General features: G+C 33.5%; 1 protein-coding gene across 9 annotated transcripts in view; it reads left to right on the top strand.

Annotated features, from left to right (window-relative positions):
- Positions 1-26,234, top strand: part of ASPP (Ankyrin-repeat, SH3-domain, and Proline-rich-region containing Protein) — a 275,934-nt gene that overhangs the window by 214,549 nt on the left and 35,151 nt on the right. For all 9 annotated transcript variants that reach the window (XM_053752603.1, XM_053752606.2, XM_053752605.1 and 6 more), the window contains 2 exons: positions 19,334-19,480; positions 25,964-26,090. In XM_053752603.1, the coding sequence (XP_053608578.1) occupies positions 19,334-19,480; positions 25,964-26,090 (274 nt within the window). The remainder of the gene's footprint in view (positions 1-19,333; positions 19,481-25,963; positions 26,091-26,234) is intronic.

Here is a 26,234-nt window from a genome sequence, read left to right as displayed (position 1 = left end):
TGTCATAAAGAATGTTGCACGTTCATAAGTACATCCAAATCGCCAAGCCTTGTGGATAAATGCAATCAAACACTTTAGATGACCGATATTATACATACGTGTATGTTTATAACATAATAACAACATAACATAATAAGGGCTGAAGTGCAGAAAAGTGTAGCAGCTTTCAGACAGACCACAAAAGACGGTTCAGCCTTTTAAAATGGACAGGCGCTGGCTTTTAGATTTAAAACGTTAAAAGTTAGCGCTAGTCTAGTTTTTGCCACAACTTTTCTTTTATTGGATAAATGTTTGACTTTCGATCAGTAATGTAGTAAACGATAGACTTTTTAAAATACTTTTATACATATTCCGAAAATCCTTTAGCGAAACCCCACCGCTACTCGTATTTAATAAGTTTAACCACACACGTCATAATTTAAAAAAAAAAAATACAAGATTAGAATAATTCTCAAGTGTTACGCTGAATCTTGAAAATATTTGTTCACTTCAGCTTTTCAGGTCGGACGCGTTAATTCCTCAGTTCCTCGCTGCCGAGAATTTACGACGCGTCGGATTCCTCATGCGTAACGAATTATTTCGAAACAACGTTCAGATAAACAAATGGGTTTTTTCGTTTCATTATTTTCGCCGTCTCAAATTGTTAATTTGTGACGAGATAATGTTGTTGCGTTTTGATCTAAATCCAACTTTTATGTTATACTTACTATCAGCCCGACCCGGCTTCTCTCGGATAAAACCATAATAAATTATATACCTTTATCCTTACTCAGGAATTACTCTATATATTATAGGATAGAAATAAAATTAAATGGGGACGATTTCAAGTATATTTTATACCCAATGATTAACTTAAATTATGAATTATCAGAATTCTTTGATGGTACCTTTTGAAGGCCTAATTTCTGAATTAATGATTTGACTTTGATTTTAATACTCTATATATTGGTCAAAACTATTCAAAAATCCATCTGATAGTTTTTGATTTAATTGCATTTATACAGACAGACGTGACCGAGGATTTCTGTTTATAACATTGAAGGTAAATATATCTAGTTATATCGTACATTATTATAACATTATAAAGTATATTTTTACGAAAGACCTAAAATATTTCGGACTGATATATAATATAATGCAACTATGATAGTTCTGTTTAAGACAAAGACAAAGATTATTTATTTGCAAAAACATGAGTTTACATTTTTTTTACAATGTGGTGAAGATAAGCTTAATCCTACATGTTTCACCGTCCACGGGTATGCAAATTTAAATGGAGAGCATGCTATCATCCCACAAAACAAAATCGAATAAATAAAAGTAACTAAATCTATCATTTAAAAAATCGTTCAAATTATAATAACATTTATCAATCAGCAAGGACCTGAGGTGCTTTTAAATAAATTTAAATTCTGATCTTTAATTTGTTATGGAATTTTGATATAAATTTTAGTTATACATGAAAACATTCAATTCAAATATTTTAAATTACGCCATGTCACACAATTTTATTGAATATACGTGTATTGTTTGTATCCATGCATTTTTTTTCGCAATTTTATTTATATTTGCATTGCTGAAAAAATATTTTATAATTCTTTAATGTAGGTGAAAGTGGCTGTTTAAAATGCCGGGCGGTTCATTGTCCCCGACACTCAACAATTTACAAACATTGTCAACTATGACGTAACTAGAATATTCATCCAACAAAACGTAGAGAACAAAGCTCCCAGACAAAACCAGGTGACAGCATAGTCTAGGAGCTCAAGTGGCTGACAGCCATTGTCACGAGACGGGTATTCAGAGATAAAAATACTTTTTTTTTTACCTACTTTCAGTGTTTTGTTTATGGAACTTTTTTTTCGCTGATGAGCGGAGTCGGAGATTTAAGTTAAGACAAAGAAAAGAGGTGCTATTTACTCGTAAATAAGTAAGAACACAGTTAGCTAAATGTACCATTATGAGATATTTTTACATTACATTTACATTAGTTTCGTAATCCATACTAATATGTCTCTGTTACATTTCCGCATGTTTCCACTCACGTTCGGAGCTGTTACGCCCCGAAGCCCAAGAATCGCGTAAAAAATAAAACAATAAATTTTGCAGATTGGGCTATACTTTTAGAATCTATTCTAGGGCGGGAATCTCTAATAAAACATAAACTCAATTTTCCACATTTATTGATAAAAATATGTCTTGGAACGATAATGCTTCATTGATATATGGAAAGTATGGCAAATGTAACGTAAAAGTGTTAAGTTCCTTTATAGTTAGGGTATATAGGGGTGGACTTATCGCACACTGTACATAATAACCTCTAATGGAGACCTTGGCCGATTTGTGGCGTGTATTTATTACAGCCAAGCACACGAAAGGCCAAGTGAAGCGTGCATTAGGTGTTCGTGAAATAATTCTTAAGATCCTAAAAAAAAGTGAAGGCAAATTAATGAGAAGAACTATATACTTACCGTATTTTATCAACATCAGTTAAACAGTTTATCCGTAGACGCGTAACAGACAGACTTTCACTTTTGTGAAGAACGGAAATGTTGATAAGAATGTTTACACGCCTATTTATTCTTTTTTTAAACATGAATAAATATATTTTTATCGTTGTGTGTATTACCTATTTGTTAAAATGTCGCTTTTACTTGTTTCAGGTAAGATTCATCGTGTGAAGTCTACCACGTCATTTGTCTTCAAGTTCTTGCGGTGTTTAGTCACCAAGTGATAAAATAATATAATTATTATTTAAATCTAAATCTCTCTCTCTCTCTCTCTCTCTCTTTTACATTCGGGACTGTGACGCAGCGAAACCCGGAGTCAGAGTAAAAACATACTCAATTTTTTTTAGAATAAAAATTCTGACTCCAGGGACTCGGCTGTGATTTTGCAACCGTCCGCCTGCCTGACGCCAACCGCTTTTAGTAATGTTATTGCTGCCAATCAGCTGGCTATGTATGCCTTAGTCGCCTGGTACGACTTGACAATACCAACATATTTTCGTATTGATTTAGGTAATAAGCAATAGCAATTTTAATTAATTTTTCTCACAAAATATTTCCAATAGTCTATATACCTACATTGAAACTACATTTTATATAAAAATCCAACGCAATAAAAATGTACAAAGCAACTCGTAAATGATTACAAAACGCAAAACATTTACTGGCCTTCCATTAAATATAAATAAAGGTTATTTCCCTACAGCGAGAGAGTATGGAAATGTATTTTCTAATGTAATAAAGAAACGATTTTTCTTTCTTTCCTTCTAACTTTAAGACAGGTGGACAAATGAATTTAAATTATTAACTTGAGTAGATTATGTTAAAAATAACCAATCTGTAATTAGGTATATAGTGGCTATTTAGGTAATTTCATTTTCAAAAAACTATAAACGTCTGACCAATTATTAGTTTACAAAATTTAATATTAGTTAATAGTTCAATATAGAATAGGAGGTCGATATGTTATATTAAAGATAGTACGGCAGTGTTTGCTTCGCGCTCGACTTAGTGGGGGCACAGCCGTAGTGCCCCCAAATATTTTATTTCTAAAATGTCTCTATCTCAAGTAAGTGGTTCTCAGCTCTCGTAAGACAATTTTACCTGTGTTTCAAGAACACAATTTAGTAGTAGGCAAGGTAAGCGAAGCACTTAAGATCTATAGTTCACTCCGCGAACTAAATAAGATTAGGTGCTGTCGGCTCTCGAATGATTAATGTCGGCGCTGATGAGTAAACATTATTACTTAAGACGTACGAGTGGCTAACGAGGCTTTCAGCTATATTGTTCCAAGTTAAATATTGACTTGGCACTGGGCTATCAATCAACAGTAAATGGAACTAACGTATTTTATTAGTTCTGCGGTTTCTATCTTTCATATTACTTGCCTGGTAAAATGTCGCTGCTAACAAATAAATTTGACATTTGTAATGACTTTTGCAGGTTCCTATATTTTGTCGTCTATACAACTAGGTAACTAGGAAAAAATGAATTTTTCTTTTGACTTACAATTATTGAAACACAATATATTGTGATGGAGATTTCGATTTGATCGAACATTGAAAATAATATTAAAATGTAGAGGTACGCCCGACGGGCGAAAAGTGAGCGGGCGTAATGACGAATGAATAGGGCGAAATTTTATATCCTAGTTACAATATACACTGCAAAAGTACACATTAAAGTAACTTTTCATTTTTATCTATCATATTTTTCAACCACAAGGCTTTATCAATACTGCCTTTCAGTGCCAACCTCACATTCGTCTTATCTCATCAATTCGAGGCAGTCAGCTGATAGCCCCTATCGATTTCGCGTCTCCACCCACAGCCTAGAAAGCTGGTTGAAATGTCATCTTTACTCTTTTATATAGGTACTTACATATTTTTTTCTTTTTGTAAACAAGATTTTTTAAATAAAATATTAATATGTTTAAATTGTTCAATTTTGCCCTCTTTATTATATTTGCGGACGAAATAAAACTAAATAGAAATATTTTAGTTTTATTTTGTCTACAAATATTATAAACAGGACTTTATTGTTTTTGAGAGGATTTTTCCGACACGATTTTTCCGCCAAAATATTATCTTTTCGAATAGGTAGGTACTGTCACAGTTCAATTCACCCTAAGTAAACAATTTTATAACTATCTATCTTCAAATAGAATCTTCTAATTTCTTTTATAATTTTTAAAGGGATAAAAAGTTTTCCGTTCCGGGTTAGAAATTTACTATGAGTTTAGTATCCTTAGATATCTTTATAGAGTAGAAAATGTGGGTCTCAAATGCGTAAACATAAACATATAGGTCAAGCAGGTTCTCGAGCTCAACCCCTATTCACTATTTTCGTCCGGGCATTGTAGAACCACATTTATCCGAATATTTCGGGTTATGACCAAATAAAGATGCGACTTGATAAGGGAACTACAAATATGCTGGTAATATTTTATAAGAATGTCCAAATTCTTGCTGAAATGGCATGATAAAGACACTTTTTTAGTTTTATTTTGTGTTACAGACATTGTTGATTATATATAGTTCGTACACTTGCGAAGCATGCAAGGAGATAACGATCGAGCGTCTATGAAAAATACTTTTTCTTTCTATATTTTATTGTTTTTTTTTTTACAGACTAGCTTCTGCCCGCGTCTTCGCCCGCGTAATTTTCACACGGATAAAAAAAATATATATTTTACCGGGATGAAAAGTACCCTATGTCCTTCTCTATCCATACTTTAATCTATATATAGGTATGCAAAATTTCAAGAAGATTGGTTAAGTAGACAGAGCGTCAAGAGGTAACAAACAAACTTCCTTTCACATTTATAATATTAATTAGGATTAAATAAAAACGCTGGTTTAATTTCATTGTCTTAAATAAAAATTCCGAAATTCATGTTTCATTATTTCTACTGAAAATACTGATGAAATTAATAATTATATAAAAGCTAGCTAGGCTCGAGGCTTCGCTCCCTAAATTAATTAAATAGTGGCACTTAATTTTTTCCACATTCCACGTTCCGGTCTACAAATAAAACAATATAACTAATTAATTACTTTATTTAATGATAGCTCAATTACATTCAATTTGATGAATACAACGAATTGCACGTCTGGAACAAACTTTATCAATTAATTTATAAAACGTCAGCGAAACACGCAAAAACTCTTGTGTATTCTAAACATTTTCTAATTACTACGCCGTACTTCATGAATTATTCTGAAAGTATTCCACGACAGGGCACGTATCTTGTAAAGACATAAATTTCAGTTTTAAGTTGACGAAAACAAACTCCTAAAAGTATAGCTTCCCGTCGTGTTTAAGGGTGAGTTGCACTGTCAACTTTGACGTTAACTTCAACGTGTGCAGAAAAACTCAACGCGCGCCATTTTGTCTAAACGTGTTAAGTGTTAAAGTGTTGTTTATAATATCATTTATTTACTTTAATTCAGATTATATCATACCCGTGTATGTCGAATCAATTTATTGAAGTGTCATTAACAAGTAGTTTCATTCTTTCGTAACATACACAATATAATTTCGGATAAATTTATAGAATAAACTTCGATTTCAGAATAAAAAACTCGTATATAAAACTCTGCAACTGTTCGGTATATTCTCGGGGTTAATTGGTTTTCGTTTCGTTGTTTATTTTCATTGAAACTTTCCACCGCGAACGCATGAAATACAGATTTTAAACGGAAAACTATTGATAAATTGTTTTTTTGTTTATAATTTTAAATCGTAAGACTGAACAAGTTATTGCATGTGATGATTGCATGAGTGATATTTTGAGATAAATGTGTGTCAATTAAGTTTATTTATGATTGATTTATTAATACTAATGTACTAATGTTTTCTCTTCAATATTGATCAAGAAATAGATAAATTCGTTTATTTATTACAAAAACCACGTATATGTAAAATCTATCAAAATAAAAGGTTTATCTTTTATTTTTATCTTTTTTTAATGTCAAATTAAGTGCAAATGTATGCCATAGCAAAAAAGGCCACAGCTCAGTGAACAGCTGATATGGGCTTAGTTACGAAGACATTGAAAGGTTCACTATTACGTTAAAATCGAAAAGCCAAGATAAAATCATTCACTTAAAATTCTTGATATTTTGACCTAGGTACTTAATGGCAGAATTTATAATCATTACATAGTATAAAACAAACTCGCTTCCCGCTTTCTGTCTCTATGTATGTCTCTATGTGTGTAGATCTTTCAAACTACGCAACAGATTTTGATATTTTTTTAAATATACAGAGTTATTCAAGAGGAAGGTTTATATGTATATAATATGCATAATATTACATAATACAAATAAGCAAGTAAAACGTCTTAATAAGCGACTTCCATAAGGTATTCTTTGTCGAGAAATGTCACACATATTACTTACATCATACAGCACTCTGTACCGTATGGAAGTGTTGGGACATGGCCCACCTTTTTCTAAAAAATAAATTATAGATGATTATGCCAGATTTCCACGGAAAGTTTGATCAATTATAAAAGTAATTATTTTTAAGTCTTGAAAAATAAAATATGTATAAGTCAACATAAATGAGTTTTAAGTTAGGGAAACTTGTTCGAATGAATTAATATGCCCAATGATCCACTGCTTCTACGAGATTCGTGTCGTTTGGTCTAAGATACATGCGAAAGGCGAACTTTATTTTGATTTATTGATTAGATCTTTATTATTATTATACTACTTTTTAGATTACTTTTCAGTAATGAAACTAATCACATTCGGATATAATTACATATCTATGATTATCGTTTAAAGGTCATTATTAAAAATAAATAGTTTATATGTTTGATTTGTATTGAAATTAGAGTCAAAAACAAACGTACGTTACTAGAACACAACTTTTCTAAAGAAAATCAAATATGGTGGTAAATAATAACACATTTACCATGTTTTAATACCCAAATAACTGTCAAATACTAATTTTCAGTCAACTGTCAGTAGCCGTAGTACGCAATTTTATCTGAACGACGACGGCGGAGTGCAGATCTAAGTTAACATTAAAGTTCACTGTGAAAGCCACCCTAATACTACGAAGACTGCTAGATTGCGAGGTATTAAAAGTTCATGTCACACTAGTATCACAAAACAGCTGAGACTCGAGAGCGTTTTGCACTTGGACCACACATACTCCGTATAAGTGTAACATATGTTTTATTCATCACTCTGGAAGCTGTTTAACGGCACGCCGAAACGTTCTTTGAATGTGTTTAATTACTTTCTTAATAGGTTCTTACTTATTTCACTTGATAAGTTAGTGATAGTATTTATTTGTGCGATTAACTTGGTATAAGTAATTTTGTTTCTGCTAGTGTAATAGATGGTATGGTAAGTGCAAATAATAACCGTGTGGAAAGTCCTAGAATAGGACCACTCCATATCCTCCCATGGGTGTCGTACGAGGTTTAATCGCTGATAGGCAAGAATAGCATTCCCAAAATGGGTAGACATCTTACTTTTGTCGCTTTTGTTTTTAATGCCAACCTTGTCTTTCGAGCCTCACAGCTTCAAATGAAAATGGGAACGCGCATATATAAGAGAGAGAGAGTGTTAATAGTAAATGGAAAAGAAAGGATTAAAAGCTTTGCATGTCCTATTCTGATGTTATTGAACAGATAATTAATTTTGCAAGACCCTGTCTTATAGATAGATAGATAGATAGATAAAAAACTTTATTCGCAGCAAAAGAACACATACACAAAAATACAAAAAATAACACAATAAGTAAGTAATGTGTACGTCTGCTGCAGCAATACAAAATCGTCATGGTCCAATGATAATATTGCTTCGCGGGGAGCAACGCTTTTGTTTTCAGCCATAGCCACAGTAGGTACAGTGCAATCAAGTCATGTTAATAGGAAAATTTGTGTACATTTTTTGTGCATTATGCTAGTGAAATAATAATTTTTAGACTGTCAGTCAGCAAAAACACGTCACGTAATACTTTTGGTATTACAGTTGTAATGTGAAAGGTCAAATTTTAGAGAAAAAGAAGAAAGAAAAATTAAAAACACAACCTATGTTTCAACCTGAGATAAACGCAACCACAATTTTTTAAGGCACATCTTACTCAGCGACACTGACCACTACCGGCGACGGGTTGGATCTTATATCTCAAGTGAATACTATTCCAAAACAATTTACTTTCGCGGCTGTAACACCCCGAAACCCGAGGAATTCTGAAAAAAAATATCTTAAAGCTTTATTACCGTACGTCTTAGGTACTTGCTCTCCAGGGTTATATATGGAGTCTTTCACGAAGCATTGAAAGCTGAAAATTAATTACTGCTTAAGCAAAACGCCGCCGAAGCCGAGCGAGCCTGAATGCAACGCTAAATGACCTTTGCGGACCATGTACGCCTTAATTAATGCTAAATCTTTTGATGTAAATTACATTTTTAATTAATATGACGAGGTTTCCTTATCTCAAAGGGAAAGGGACATTCTTTTAAGGGATATTCTTTGTCACTATAAATATATTTCCTTGTAAACAGACTGCGGAAAATCTTATTCGTCTGAGTGTTTTCCCGATTCTTCCCAGCTAAGGAGCGTCGAAGCTCAGTGTCTGTTCTTATCTTTTTGAAGTAAAAACTACTTTAGCGGCGTTGTGTCCTTCTTGTCATGGGTAAAAAATGTTAAACTCGCGTCAGGATACGTGACGTAGTGCGACTTTGCTATTTACATCTCACCATCGAGTCGATTCGCAGTGAGTGCAGTGATTCACAATGGCGCGCTATGATTGGTTAGCTGCGTACAAATTACAGCACGATGTGACGCAACGACAACCACGTCGTAATAGGATTGGTTCGCTGCGTCTCACTTCAAATCGACTCGATAGTGAGAAGTAAAATGCAAACCCGCACTTCGCCGAACGAAAGTTCGTAGAACGTCAATAATGGACAAAGTTTTAGTTTTCACTTTTTGCATCATAGTTTTCATTAACAAATTCTCGCAGTGCACAAAAACGAAAAGTTCGCCATTTTATCTAAACAACGGCGGCGTGTAGATTACAGTTAACGTAAAAATTTACTGGCGCAACCCACTTTAGTTTTGTATTGTGTAAAAATAACATGACATCTACATAATATTACCCAGCTCATTTTACAGTGTGAGTTCAATATACTGCGCTTAGCACGGCTTAGTCTGTTTATTCGTCCTTTAAAGGGCTAAACGTGCTTAACACCATATGTTAGTATAATTAATGGAGTTTGAATTTGCGACCGCTGCAATACTCTGTTTATGTTGGATTAAACTATTTACTAAGTGGGTTAAGCCTCGTTCACACCGATTGGAATATTTTAGCCGTAGGATTTTGTCCTGATCTGATGTATGACAAATAATATGTAATGCTCAACAACAAATAAAAATAATCATCTATATTTCCCCAATCCGTTAGTTCGAAATAGTTCCATATATCTGTAGCTCAGTTTAAAGTTCACAAACATACTGAAACCATCTTTAACGTAATTATAAACGGACTAGCTTTTGTCCGCAGCTTCGCCCGCATCAATTGCATAGCAAAATCTTAGTAATTTTTTTATCGCGTACTCTGTAAGACTGGTAAACATATACGATTAAAATTCGCATTTTTTCTCATCTTTAGTTCCTGTTTCCCGCTGCCTATCTCGTTCCGCAAACTTGTCCAATCCCGCTTCCTGCTATGTAATATAGATATCCCGTACCGTTTCCTACATATTATGCCATCATGTTTTTCGCAATGTGTCCCGTCCCGTTTCCCACTACGTGTCTTCTTCCCATTTCCCGCTCCGACTCCCACTCCCGCTTTCTCCAACGCGTGCCGTCCCATTTTCCATGACGTTTTACGTCCCGGTTTTTTATTAACCACAAACTTTTTTTTTGTATTTACTTACTGTTATTGACTACACAAAGTAAGAATTTTCAGCTTTTTATCTTGAAAATTGTATTATGACCCATATAATCTTTCACCCACCCCCCCCTTTTGAAGGTTGAGGGTTAATTATCAGAAAAATCTGAAACACGTATTCATTAATTTGTTGTAAACAACCAAAATCCAAATTTTCAAGTCACTAACTTTAACTGTGTAGAACTATATTAACAGTTTTTCACCCCCTTTTCTTTCTGCAATATTTTAAAGTAAATATTTTAAAGTAAATGGATTGTTATTTTAATTTTCCCACAGGACCCTCCTCATTTTCCGGGATAAAATGTCTATAAGATTTATTAATGTAAAGTATTTTGATTCATTATTAGTTATTCCATTATCCTACGGGAACCTGACCATTTACCGAGATGAAATGTATCTAAGATGTTAGCCCGGTATATAAGGAACCTACATACCAAATTTCAAGCAAATCGGACAGACAGACAGACAAAAATTTCCAAAACTATATTTTCGTCATCTATATCAGTAACTAAGTACATTGCATGAAGAATTAAAAAAAATATATACAATGTGCAAATTTGGCCTTTCTTCAATTTTATTATATGTATTGATGATGATGAATGAATTAACAAGATTATTCAAATTATTTTTAGAAGCAAAGTTAAAACATTCTCCTTGCTTTGAGTCAGGCACTTTTCAGGAAAAACCGTATGGACCACTCGAAAGAGACGTTTTTGCCCGATTGCGCCAGAGTATATAGGGTAATGTTTTTAGCTCTTCGCTGAACGAAGATTGCCTCGCAAAGTTTTGATTGAGTTGAATGCAGCGAGCTCTTTTCTATGATTGAGTTAATAATTCGAAATCTTTATATATCGGAGTAGTTAAAATAGGTTGAATCCATGATTCATGAGTATTGTCTTGCCCAATTTGTCACTCCTTCTATTCTATAGACGACCTTATTGAAACCACTGAAATGGCTATGATTGTGGCTATTTACTGATTTAAACTAATATAATTTATCAGCTATTTTGAATCGTAAAGATTTTTTTACTAATATCTGCTATATAAATATATTGAATAAATAAGTAAATACACACAAGTAAATACACACACAAATTGAGCCAGCCCCAAAGTACTTACTTTGGGGCTGGCTCAATTTGTGTGGTTGAGACTTGTGTTATGGCATACTAACTCAACGATACTATATTTTATAACAAATACCTACATATATAGATAAACATCCAAGATCCGAGCCAATCAGAAAAATATAATTTTACATCATGACCCGATCGGGGATCGAACCCGGGACCTCTCGGTTCAGAGCACTTTAGTAAGCACTTTACCACTGCGCCACGGAGGTCGTTACGAGTATTATTAGGTATGTAAACATATACGCTATCAATGAAATTAAACATACACTACATTAAACTATACTCGCAACAACTAAAAAATGGTTAATCTCGACCGAGGGTGTTAATCTCATTACTCTCCCGTTTATTCGTCGCACTTGAGCAAAAATAACTCAAATAAGAAAATCCGCAAATGTATCCGCCAATATTTGTGTTTGATCGCCATTAGAGCGGTATTTGTGGCAGAAAACCGCTGAGCATCCGCAAATTGGTAACAAGCTGTTTTAACAGCAATTTTGACGAAAATGCTTGTTATAAATACAATATTTTTAGTAGTAGTGGGCGATAAAAACTAAAATGATGGTGAGCACAACACAATAATAAAGAGAATTTATTTTTTTGTACAGTCAGTACAGATAAAACGAATCCCACACCTAACTAATTTAGAACCACAGGGCAGTCAGGATTTTCTCTAATGTTTTTTTATAAATCTATCGTAGGTACAAATATACACCCGTGAGAATTTTGAGATTCTGCTTGATGAATGTTATTGGCTATCATAATAAATATACTTAATTGATTTTTCACATAGTTATAGAGATTTTTCATTCTGACAAACTATACAGCTTTTGATAAGTTACTCAGTAATATAAACTGGAGAGAAAAATGTAGCAAATAAAACACGTTTAACGTTCTCCTTGCTGAACCAGGATCTTTTGTTTATAAAGAATTAGGTACTACAATAAACAAACAATTTTAACCAAATTAAGAAAGTCGGATCGCTTGGCACACAAGTCCACAACTTTTCGTCAGTAACAGTGTAAACAGAGCGGGTATGAACCGGTGTTTGTAATGCTCGTCTGGCGGAGTTTCAAAAACAAACCCAACTTGCATATGTAATTAAGCTATTAGACTTTCTTATCACGCGACAGAGACACAGTTAATCCTTACATATTATAAAACGAAGTCCACGACACGTCTGTCTTTCTGTTCGCTATAAACTCAAAAAACTGATGCATGGATTTTCATGCGGTTTTCACCAATAGATACTGTGATTCTAGAGGAAGGTTTAGGTTTATAATTTATTGTTTTTTTACACGTGCGTAGTCGGGACTGGCTGCTTTTTGTTTATGATAAAAGTGAAGTAAATACAAAGGAACCATAAGTGTGGATTGTCTGTTACTTGCTTAAGAGAATAAATTACTCGTAAGGTAATTTTATTGATATTTAAATTAGAGTAAGCAATAGTAAAAAGTCGTGTGTTTTTTTTGTTGAACACAGACGATAAGTATATTTTTGAATTAGAACTTTTGCATACATGGTCAGTTATCGGTTTTTTAAATGCTCCATTATGCGCCAGCCCTATTAAAATGATAGTTGGTAAAGGACAAGAAGAATATTAGTTAATTTATTATATATTTTTATAGTAAACTGCAACATTATATGTGCCTGAAGATCAAGAAATACGTTGGTCATCTATTTTCAAGACATTTTCGGTATTGACCCTTTTTTCTCCTTTATTTTTCTTATACCACAGCGTGTTACTCTCTCCCGTCCCATTCCTTTTTACCGTTTGGTTCTGTAAGAAAAATATGGGACCAGATATAATTGAAATTCACACCAGAATATCCAAACACACTTAGGGGCATAAAGCGGAGTGGATTTCTGTGTCAGCCATTGTAAAAATGTGTGTATGTGAGTCCCGAACACTCATGAATAATTCACACATTTTCCAGATCAGTGACGATGCTCATGTTACGGATCACGGATTATTGGGAACATCGCCAATTAGAGTTAATGTAATTTAAATATATTTAAGTAACTTATTACATAAGGTACTATGATATTTTTACTTTTTGATGATAAAAGATTTCTCGTTTACAAGACAATTTCTTTATTTGATTAATATGTAGGTACGTAATTATATTTTTATAAGCTTTAAACTTGCTATGTTAATAATATACAAGCTATTTATTCCTACACATAATATACTTAGATACATTGAAGAAATGTATGTTTGGTAGGAATCTTGCAAATTAATTTTAAAGCATAAATCTTACTAGCTGCGCCTCGAAGCTTCACTCCCGTGGAAATTATTATTTCCACGGGAGTGATGCCGTAAATAAAATATGGGATAACATGTAAATGTTATTTTAGTTTATATTGTACTTTTACTCGTGTACCAAATTTCACAATTCACGTCCAGTTGAATTTGTTGATTTAATTTTTGGAAAGTTGACTGATAGAGATCGCTTTAACATTAAGTAATTATATTTATCTTCAATTGATTAAACTGCTTTTGTATTCATTCATGTTTAGTTTGGATGACATGGATGTATTATTATGATATGACCTGATGATTCACCCAGTATCGACCACCGGCGAATGAACTCCTCAATGGTTTACTGTACAAACATGACATTTTAGGCGGTTAAATATGTCTCTGACGATAATAAAAGTTTGTGTCAAATTTTTTTTTTGTATATATCTTATAATATTTTTAGTTGTTCTTTGTAAAGATGCATAAAATCCAAAGAAACTAGTGCGTCTTCCTCATCAAATACCGTTGAAGGATGCATAAATGGTAAAAGTTTATAGATAAATAGTCGATTTCCATTACAGACTACCAATGTAAACAAACACGAACGAGAACTAACTTTAATTGAACGCCCACTAACAAATTAACATAGGAAAACAGAACTAGGATTTGGTAGCTATTATTTTTAATTCATAATTAATAACTAACTAATGTATTAATAATAACATCACAGTATTCCATGTCAATATAATTTCGAACGGGTTTCACTACAACAGCGGTTCTTAAATTCGTTTTTTGAGACGGAACCCTTTTAATAATCATGACATTGTCTGTTGCACGTCAGAAATGACTAAATGTGTGATGCACTGCTGATTTTTTCCACCATTGTGTTTATTTTATCATATTTAAATATACTCATAAATCAATATAATAAATTTGCGTATAAATAATTTCTGAAGCACGTTTTTCATAATACTATAACTTTACTAGAAGATACTTATTATCATTATACCAAAATTTTCGCGGAGCCCCAATAGATGCTTTGCGGAATCGCTGAGCACAGTTTGAGAACCGCGGCGTTACGGTAACGCTCAATGGCTTTCGTTATGGCAACCCTATTTATCTTGGCAATACTTCACGCGCTATCAACAAGTGTCTTATGATCACATAAATCCACAGTCCATCTCTGCGATGCGACCTCGAAGGCCGGAGCATTTCGGTACTGAATATTTAGTAGGATTTTATTGATATTCCTTTTGTTTCATTATACTGGTTTCTTTTTGAAGTTTCCTGGATTTATGGCCTTACGAGCTTCTGTCCGCATCATTCGTATATTTTATTGAAAGACTTTTTTAGAATGCTTGGTATAGATATACTATGTTAATTTATAGATTTATTTTCATCAAAACTTTATCATCCCAATTTTTATTATTATTAAAAAGAGAAAAGGTATGCCGATTTTGATGAAATTTAGCATAGTTTGCGTTCGTTCGTTTGGTACGAAACCTTCAGGAGTAATGTTATACATAAAATGGTAACATTACTACTTCATTGAGTAAATTCGTATTAATTAAGTACCTAAAGATTATTTAGGAGTCATTAAAATGTAAAAATATAATTCAATATCTCCAGACTGATTTTCACTCGGGCGATAAAGTAAATTGCGAGGAATGGGAGGTGAATATTAATATAACTGATTTAATCAAGGTCCTAAACGTGTAATAAGAAAATTTCCTCGATTTTATCTGGCGAGCCGAGTTCTTCCAATATTTTAGTGTAAGAGTTGCACTAGTCAACTTTAACCTGCACAGAAAAACGCAATGTACGCCATTTTGTCTAAATGTCGGGGGGCGCTGGTTAAAGTTACCGCCAAAGATGACTGGTGCAACTCACTGTGAGTATACCTAATCCTAGGATCCGTGAGCACTGGATGAAATAAGACGTTTCATTTGTTTGAATTTCCGTCGGCGGCGACCGGTGAATCAAATTATAGGGATGACAGATACTTCTTAATATTATGTCTGACCATTATACAGTTTGTTTGTTTTCAACGATTTTCTTGCACAAAAAGAAACTCAAAAAAGTACAGTAATCAACGGCGAACTTATCCGACGTAGCGAAAAAGGAAATACATAAAACAGAGAGGCTGAAAAAGTTAATTTATTTGTGAAAATATGAAAATAAAATATTATTGCTTCAGGATTTTTGTTTGGTAACTATCTAAATAAATAAATATACCAGGACAAATCACACAGATTGAGATAGCCCCAAAGTAAGTTCTAGACTTGTGTTATGGGATACTAACTCAGCGATACCATATTTTATAACAAATACATATATAGATAAACATCCAAGACCCGGGCCAATCAGAAAAAGATCATTTTCCATCATGACCCGACCGGGGATCGAACCCGGGACCTCTCGGTCCAGTGGCAAGAACTTTACCACTGCGCCACAGAGGTCGTCAAAACTATCTGAAGGACTGAAGGAAGAAAGAAGGTGCTGAGGCACAAGATCCTAGGCCACAAAGTAGGCAACGCGCGTGTGGCAATCCTTATGTTGTAGGCGTTGATAGGCTGTGGTGACCACAATGACCAACTGGTGGCCTGTTGGTGGCCAGCCAACCAGGTGGTATGCCTGTTTGTTAGTTTATAAAATAGTTAATAACATACAACAGAGGAATCTTACGTACTTTAGATATTTTGCATCAATGTCCATTCGACGCCCACTTGATAATATTTCAGCCGTATCAGCGTCTTTGAAATTGTGAGCATTCTTCACCGTGGAACGAGAATTTTTGGGAAAATCCTTCTATTTTGGGACTTATATTAAATATTAAAATACTAAAATGTAGGTAATAGTCATAGATTTCTTATGAAGAAAGAAAAAATGAGAATGATGATTGATGAGCTAAGGTGTATTAATTAAGTATTAACAAACATCGTGAGGAAATAGGATAGTGGACAATTTAATTCTCTAGTATGTATGCGACTACTTGCCACTAGATTGCGGTATGTAGTCGTAAAAGTCATGTCAAATGCCTTTAGGCTACTTGAATAAAATCTGACACCAGTATTAACATACTCCATATGATGATGATGAGTTCAACGGATGTGCCTATCGATATGATAATTTTTCTTCTGAAAAAATCCAAGCACATTAATTGTACGCGCATCATTAAATCGCTTTATGATTGAATGTCGAATGAGATATATCAAAATCAATAGACACAATTCTTTTTTAATTTTTTTCTTTTCCTGTCTCGAAATAACGCGGCAAATCTCCAGTAAATTTTGTCACAAACCGTGAATCCTACGTCCTCAGCCAAGGCATAAAGTAGGTACATTGTAATTTGTATTTATTGTCTGGGAGTTTACAGCAGTCGTTTGTATCTATTCTCCCTTTATGTTCTGAGCCAGTAAATCTTTACTGTAATAAGTTTTTCATATAGATAAATCTTTAGAATACTTTTTCGTCTTGTGTCATTAAGAAGTATGTAACGTTAGGTATTCTGTTAGTAATACGATTCTGAAGATCAATAAGCTCTATTATATTGGTCCTCAAACTCAATGTGTGGTACGAGTAGCATTCGAACTTGCGATCTTTTAATCACAGGCCGACGGTTTTGAGGACTGGACCATTTCCGCTAATAAATTACTAGAAAAGACTGAATAACCTTAAATTAAAAGTTAAACTTGACTAAGGCCATATCAATTTTCACAACATTTCCGCAAGGATACAAAAGTTTTATCGTAGGATTAGCGAGTATAGCCGGAATCCTGCCTCCGTGAGATAGCGGCAGGCAGGTCAGCTGGGCGCCAGCATTAGCGGTCGCGGCTTGGGATTGTTCTCGTAACGCGGCCATTATTTCTAAAGTTGGTAATTCTACGACACTCTTTTTTCGGTGGACGATTTTCAGTCGTTTCTATTGTATATGTCGCAGTCTTCATTAGGGAAGTCTTAAAAATATACGTTAAAGAACATAGGGTTGACAATTTTAGCTTTAATTAGACAAACTCGTTTCTGCACCCTTGGGTAAATCAGAATAAAACTGACAAATAAAACTGCGCTTCTTTTTTTCTTTTCGGTTTTGTACAATCAATTTTTTGGTGTGCCTACTCCTTCAGTTCCCACTTTTCATTATTCCAAGCATGTAAAATTCAGTTACTGCCTATCTGTTTGATGCCGTCTTTCCATATAATATATGTGTTCTTCTTGCTGGACGTATTCTGCATAATAATCTTCACTGAATAATTTGTCGTATTCATTAGCTTGCTTTGGCTTAGGTGTTCATTTGTACAATAGATAACTAACGTCAGTTTAAAGGCCCATAATTATCATTTGGTGTGTAAACGCTGGAGGCAAGCTCTGTAAATTGTATGTAAAGTGCATGTTTAATTCAGCTCACTGATCTGGTATTAATATTAAATGATGTGTTGAAATGCTCTGATGAGCTTCAATATGTGCCTACCTAGCTATAAACTTCAAATTATGTCCTGTTAAGTTAATACCTTTTTTTACTAAACATGTCCTTATTTCAAGCTAGGTGCTACCCGAAGCCTCGCTCCCGTCTTAATGTCGGAATTGGATGGCATTCAGGAATAACCTACTGATGAAAGAATTTTGGAAATCGGTTGAGTAGTTCTGCAACTACTCACACAAACTCCTTTATAATATTATCGTAGATGCAAGTCATGCAAGTTTTTATCTATACCATTTTGTGAATATATAATTAATAATTCTGAATATTTACATATTTTGATTTCATAAATAATAATAATATACTTTACTTACTGTTTTTAATAATACCTAAAAGGCCTATGAATTCATTACAGAAATGTTATCGTAAAATTCTCATTATTCCCGTGAAATAATATTATCGAACACAAATATGATTAAAATGAGATTAAAATTAGACGCAGTAATGGAGCGATGCCTCAAATCCCTTAGATCCATTAGGGAATATCCCTCGGAAATCATGGGAATTCGGAAACAGAATGGCGTTGATTCCCGTAACTGATAAATTAAATCAATAAAGGTCTTCAATGATATCGTTTTGTAAATAATGCGTAAACAAATTGTACATTTTTTCAATTGTACATTTGTAAAATCAGTTAAAAAATTCTAAAGTATTAAGGAAACAATTATATAACAATTACGATTTTTTATAAAGCTAAGTAACTACAATAACCTTTTCTTAGCCTAATAACACTACAACCTAATATCTATTTTTTATTACCGAAATTATACCAAAATCGGTTTTATTTCCTCGATCATATTAGGCGCAGAACATGACCATGAATTCTTGACCTTATTAGAAACTTTTTTTTTTTTGCGAAAGCTCTCTCTCGTATGAGCGTTACCACCGGTTCCTTCACATCAAAGCTATATATTTTCCATAAATTGTCGAGACCTAGGTTTGCTTTCCTACTTTTTCTTCACCACATCGCGCGATCTTCGACATCCTTAGTTATCTAACCATTGGCACTCGTAGCCAGTACTTTATAAGAAAGCTAATGTTGATATAACTTTGTCCACAGTTGGGGGAAGGGGTGGAGTTGACCCTGGGCGAGCTGCGCGCGATGGCGCTCCGACAACAGCAGCAGATCGACACGCAGCATCAGTTGCTCTGCGCCAAGGAGCAGAGGCTGAGGTACCTGAAGCAACAAGAAGCGAGGCAACATCAGGTAAGGAACTTGAACATAAGAATGAAAAACTTTGGTATTATACCCTGTTATTAACTATACAAGGTCATGGTTATAATATTAGCACAGGTTTAGGAATTTGAGCACATAAAAGTGAAGCAAAAAAACCTGTTTACGACAACATTACAGATCTTTCTACTCGATTGCTATCTGAAGAAGCGAAACATACATTGTTTCTAAATTTTGGAAATAAAGTCAATCGATCTTACCGAACGATAAAAAGTCTGTGACAATAAATCAACTGTAGAAGTTTCCTTGCGAATACATAAGAAGCCATGATAGTTTCCCTTTCGATCGTAAAATAGTATAGTACCTCAACAACTTACTAGAAAATTATACATTTCCTGCTGTTCTGAACTTAGGCGAACGCTCTTAGTCATAATTTTTCCTTCATTCCTCATTAATATTTAACAAGCGTTATTAGACTGACCAGTTCTAGGCTTATAGCACTAACATATACGTGATATGATTTCCGTAATAATCGAGTGAAGCTAAAAAGGTCACAGTATTAGAATCATACTAGGTACTCAACACGGAATATTAGGTACTTTCTTACTATGATTCTAATTTCGAGATTAGTTTATGTGTTTTGCAGTTTAGCTCTAAGTGCTCTAAGAAAAGCACATTTTTTTTGTAGCATAGTGGGTAAACGAGCATCTGGGTTGCCTTGAGGGTAAGTACAAATCACAACTGAACCATATTGACTGGTGCGCTAAACGGAACCGTTAGGCGCAATACGAATTGGTGTGCTGAACGGCAGATTTTATCCAAAAAAATATTTTATTTAAGGATTACTCAGATTTATTTTTTTCTTGGATTTGTGTGTTTTTGTACAAAATAAAAAAAATGCACATTTTCAATTCTAATATTTAGATTACTTTTCTTGTAGTACAAGATTACTATATACGCTATAAATAAACAAAAGTTCTAGTGTCAAATTTTCCCATAACTTCATACTACACAAACAACATTTATATGACTACGTATTCTGGAAAAGTAATCACAATCTTGTTAGAAGTTTCGATGTATTTGTCGATGATACGAATGAACAAAGTTTTGTAATGAACAACATCATAAAAAGACATGTAAAGTTTGTTTGTTTTTATAAATCTTATTTTGTAAAAAATCTAACCATTTCGTTTTATGATTTTACAGCAATCTGATTCTAAGCTTTTTTTCTTTGAAACCACGTAACGGATTTTGGTGCAATTTTCATAGTTATTTAGACGAATTTATCCCCAAAGGTTTATATGTATATAAATGACCCCAAGCGATGTCGAGCCAGGCCACTAGTTAGTCCTAAATTAAGGTTCTATGTTCCAGTTTATCATAATTTATCGTTATTTATCGTAATATATTATTTGTAATTGCTTTTATGCACAGGTAGTTCCATGTACTTCATAAAGTGCCATTGACTATCAGACTTTTTGATTAAATCCTACGGGATTCGCATATGTTATGAGATTACTATAAGTGTAATCTAAGTTATCAGCTACCGTAATATCAAATTTGATAATTCCAATTTGATAGGTCCAGCTGGAGTGTGAAGAATTAACAAATATACTCACAAACTTTCGCCTTTATAATATTACCGGGATTATGACTTCCTGGTTGAGGACGCCAACGAGAGATCGATCCTCCTATTTTAGGACCATTTCAACCATTGCCCCGGCCTTAAAACGTTACTAGTTACTTACTAGAGGGCGAAATGCATCGCCTGTCTTAGCGCAGGGGCGACAGTAACCATTATTTGTCGAGGTGGCACGGACAAATGCCTTCGCGTTGTGTTGAAATTAATGAGGTGTTTAAGTATTGCTTAGCAATTAACTACACCGCAACGAGAGAGCTGCTGTTATCAAGTATATACTTGAACATTTGTATGCAGTTAATAAGATTTTCATGAGATATTTTTTCATAATTTTTTGCAATGTGCTAAATATAATTGTTGTGGCATAGCCTTCGTTTTTTTTAGCTGTCAAATTGACTTTGACGTTTCTTGTGACACTTTTCTTTGCCGCCCTTGTAGGTACTAAGTATTTACTAAATGTTCGTGAAGCTATATTTCGGTCGTGTTCTGCCGGCTATCATATAGGTATCAAACAAAAACAAGTATTATCAAGAAAACTATAACAATTTAAATAATATGACAAAAATTTCAAAAGATTTGAGACAAGAAAATGTGCCTACATTTTCTTATCTGAAATCTTTGGAGAGATAAATATAAAGATTGAGAAATAAATCTCTTGTGAACACTGGGTTCCTTAATGGATGGTAAATAATCAGAAAATGTAATGTTAAGCCTCTTGTTTAAATCCTTTTTCTATTACCTAAAAATTTGTTTTTTTTTTTAATTTATAAACGTGGCGACGTGTATGAATAGGGGAGGTGTAACTTGGGTCATAAATTTATAAAAAGGATCTCGTTTCGCCCGCCACAAAGGGAAGATTTTTAATGAATGATTTTAGGCCCCAAAGATTTTATTACATGACTCGTTTTTTTTTAATATGAACCCAATAAAAATATTAGCTTAATTTTAGAATAAATAATGTCGAGAAGAAAAATTCTATATATACAGACAAAAATTCGAAAATGCTAATGGTGTAATAATACTTAATTTTAGATATTGTTATTTAAATACTGAAAATGAGGAATGAAACCATCAGGTATATACTTTCAACGAATACCTAAATGGAAAAATTATATACAAGCAAATTGAGAAAAACGACCTTTTAATTACTCGCTGACTTGAAATTACAACTTCTAAGTAAAAAAAGTATCGTCCCAACTTGAAGAGTCCAGCGAGTTTATCTTCAATTAAGACCAAATTAGTTTAAAAACTGAGTTAATTTGAATGAATTGAGTTTTTTTTCTTACTTTTGAAAATTATGATTGATCGCCGCCGGGGGACAAAAGTCGGGAACGTAAGGAACACGTTAAAGTGAACTATTTCATTCTTTAAAACATTTTTCATGTCCAAGTTTTAAAGTTTTACTTTCATGTTCTTGGATTTATGATGTTTTGAAACTAGTACATATTATATTTTTATGTTAACTACTTGCCTTGGAATTTCTTTAGCACATAAATAGTGATATTCAGATGAAAAAAGAAGCTGAAGAGCCTTTTATTATTTTTAATATACTGGCGTATTGTTAACTCAAATAAAAAGTACAGAAACTCATATATTTTTCTTAGCAAAGTTGTTGAATTCATAATTTCGGTAACCATAAACAAAAATCTGCTTATTTTTTGCTTATCGCAACACACAAGTCCGATTGTTTTTCAAGAAAAAGTTGGCTGCTTGTTAGGAAAGTGTCGCTGGATTCTTGGGGATTGCGAATGCTGATAAGGGGTGGGCTAGGGGGAGTGAAATTAAATTTTGCCCTCATCTTATAAGGTATTATTCGGTAATGTCAGTCTGTTCGTTGGAATTATTCAGTCGGTGTCGTCATTTCTATATTATTGTCTGTTTCTGCACACCTTTCACCTGCACACTGGTGGACAGTTTAGATTAAACCTTTATATGAAGTTATCACTTTTACGAAGCTATTAAGATTCAAAATACTTTTATATTACACAACATTTACACGTGAATCAATTGCATATAATAGTTAGGTATAAATGACAAAATGGAAATACTGTAGTATTCTCACAGGATCCTTATTCAAATTTAACAGACCATATTTTTTAATGAACTTGATAAAGAGTCATTGAAATAATAAAGTCAAGAACACACGCAGTGGAAACTCTAGTATTACCCTAATGCGATATTTATCGGTCCTAAAAGAAATAAACTCTTCGCACGCAATAAAAGCGGCCGTAAAATAAACAAAATGGCCGATCTCCAGCTTTATTAAGATTTAATTTCTATGAGTAGGCCTGAGGTTGGGTTTTGTGTAATAATGACACTTAAGACGCTAATATATTTATTTTGAATAAAGAATATAATTTAAGGATATGTTAAAAATGTATTAAATTGAATTACTTATTGACTTTTACTTTCTTATTTTATTAGATTCTTCGTACTGAAAGGATTCCTGTAGTTATTTACCCGTCTTGACTAATAATGTCGCTATAAATCCTTCAGTTGTTCTCTCGAGTACTTTTTGTTATAAATAAGAACGTTACAATTGCTTTTATTTTTAGCCTATACTATATATTTAATACGATCTACATCAAAAATAAATTAATATCATATTAAATATGACACTATATTATCAAATAAATTAAAAATAACGAGTAGACCAACCAACAACCTTAGTCCAGTGAACCTATTAGCCAAAAGTACTCTGCGTAATTTGGAAATATTATCATGGTTAAACAATTTTAACCACCTGGCAAAATCAAAAAGATACAAAATTAGAAAATAATATGCCTCTATTTTATTTTTCCTCCACCATTTGCTATATATTTTAAAAGTGCAGTTGATTCTGTGATAACTAAAAAAGAATCTTATATAAAAAAAATTTGCCCTATCGATAGTCTTCATGCTAAGGCGCTAATTGTTCCATAAATTTCTCCTCTCTCTAGAGCAATCCCCCGATCATAAAGTAGGAATGTTACTGTGGTGTTACGTCTCGAGGGTCGGCCTTCGTGATATGTTTCCGAATCAACCATTAAGAAAATAAATAAGGTTCGATTTTTGCTGAAAAAGAGCCAGTAAAATGGATGATAGAAGAGAGCAAGCTTAGTTGATCACTTAAGTATAATTTCGTGTCCATTTGTTTCTTATATATTGCGTCGTTACATTATCCTTGTAATACATATCGACTCATGTGAGTGTCATGTCAAAACTCTTCATATGGATGTACAGGAACACATCTCACAAAAGTAAGGACATGTATTCTGGTTTTGATTATGATGTACATTTACGTAAACGAAATAAAATTTGTAAATTTAAATGGACAATACTCAACAGCCCACACTAGCTAAGCTTCTATCGCTGGTATAATGGATACAAATACAGAAATGGGCACAACATATCCAGAACCGTAGGCAAAATATTTGTGATCACAATATGGTTATGAATGTTTTCATTCGCTGGGAATCGAATCCAGAAACTCCAAATAGCGGACGGGCGTGGTGACACCACGGTGGTCGACAAATTAGTATTTTTTTTTTTGAAACCGATATATAGGAAGATTAATAGCTACATTTTTTTCATACAAATCTCGCAAATATTTAAGTGATTTCATACAGTAACAATTTCTCCACTGGATTTCCCTAGATAGGTATTTTCTTTGTAGCCAGTGAAAAAGGCTTCGTTTACACATACAAGCAACAACTTAGGACCTTATGCGGTGGTAATAAAGCCGAAATTACCATGAGTTAAGTAAGGGCATTGAGCAGCTGACTGTACCAGTGTGGTGAAAAGTTAAATTAATGGGCTAACTGTTGCACTTTAGCTGCTACAAATTTTGTGCAAAGGATCTCTGAAATGAATTTAAGTGAACTGGTTAGTTTATACAGCAGAGTAAATACGTGCAAAGTTTAATTATTTTGTGATAAACATTATGAGAGATATAGGCTTTGGTCCAGCGGCGGATATTATTTAGCTGAGGTGACAGTAAGTTGTAGGTTATTATTAGTAGTAGGTTAGTTAGTTAGTAGTAGTAGGTTAATTATTCAAAGTTAAGTTTTTAGGTACAGGTATAGCTGACATTTTATTCAGCTGGACAACTTTGTTTTACTTTGTTCTATATTAAACTTTTAATTAGAGATACTATGTCCAATTACGATAAAAATTTTCCTTTTTCAAGATTTTGATTGGTTCATTATTGGTATAATATTTCGGTGGGAAAAAGCACCTCCCGTTTTCTAAGAATGAGGTTATTTCCCTGGGAATTTTTCGCAGCTACACAGTTGTTTACCGGTTATCCGGTCAGTGTAACAAATGTCCCATAAATTCCTTCTTCGGCTCCTTCGAGCTATAAAGTGAAGATATAGTGGATAGTTACAAGTACATTTATCATTTGGCAATGGATTTTTCTTTTGTGAAACACTACGGCCTCAGAAGGTTTTCTTACAAAGTTTTTTGTGCTCATTTATGTCACCACTAAACGTATATTCGGCTGAAGATATCTGCTTCACAATTGAGTACTTGTAATATGCAAGGGCAAGATATTCCCATGGAAAGACTTTTGTTATATTCAATGATGATTCATTCAATCCATATTGATATTTATTTTAAGGGTTTGGTATTTAAAAGAACAAAAAACATAAGGAAGATTAAAATGTAGTTCTTTTTTACTAAAACACTCAAAATAATCTGTATTAGTTGCTTATAATGTTAAGTAAAAATACAGTTCAAATTTTTATCCATTACGAGGTAGACAGAGCCAAGAATTGGGAAATTCAAAAGCCACTTTTACCTGTATGGTAGGTTTCTTTATAGAATAAAAAATAAATAAGCTAATATTAGATAAATTAAAGTTGAAACAAAGCCTTAAAATAATGTCTCCTCTACAGGTGGCCGTAGAAGGCGAGCGACTACGAAGGCTACGAGAACGCGTAGAAGCGCAGGAGTTGAAGCTACGACGGCTACGAGCGCTACGAGGCCAGCTAGACAGGAACAAGCAAGCAAATATCGCACTTAGTGAGTTGGCTAATGGAGTTTATTTTGTGATGGCAGTATCGTGTTTGAGTGTAGATCGTTTACGGTTTTTCCGTATGTTACGAAATTCAACATTCAAGCGTGCTTCAGAGGGCGAAGTACGGCTTTGCATTTTACATCTTACTA

Source organism: Plodia interpunctella, chromosome 12 (assembly GCF_027563975.2).
Source record: "Plodia interpunctella isolate USDA-ARS_2022_Savannah chromosome 12, ilPloInte3.2, whole genome shotgun sequence".
Taxonomy (NCBI): Eukaryota; Metazoa; Arthropoda; class Insecta; order Lepidoptera; family Pyralidae; genus Plodia; species Plodia interpunctella.
Note: the sequence above shows the minus strand (reverse complement) of the source record. Positions and strands in the feature narration are given on the sequence as shown.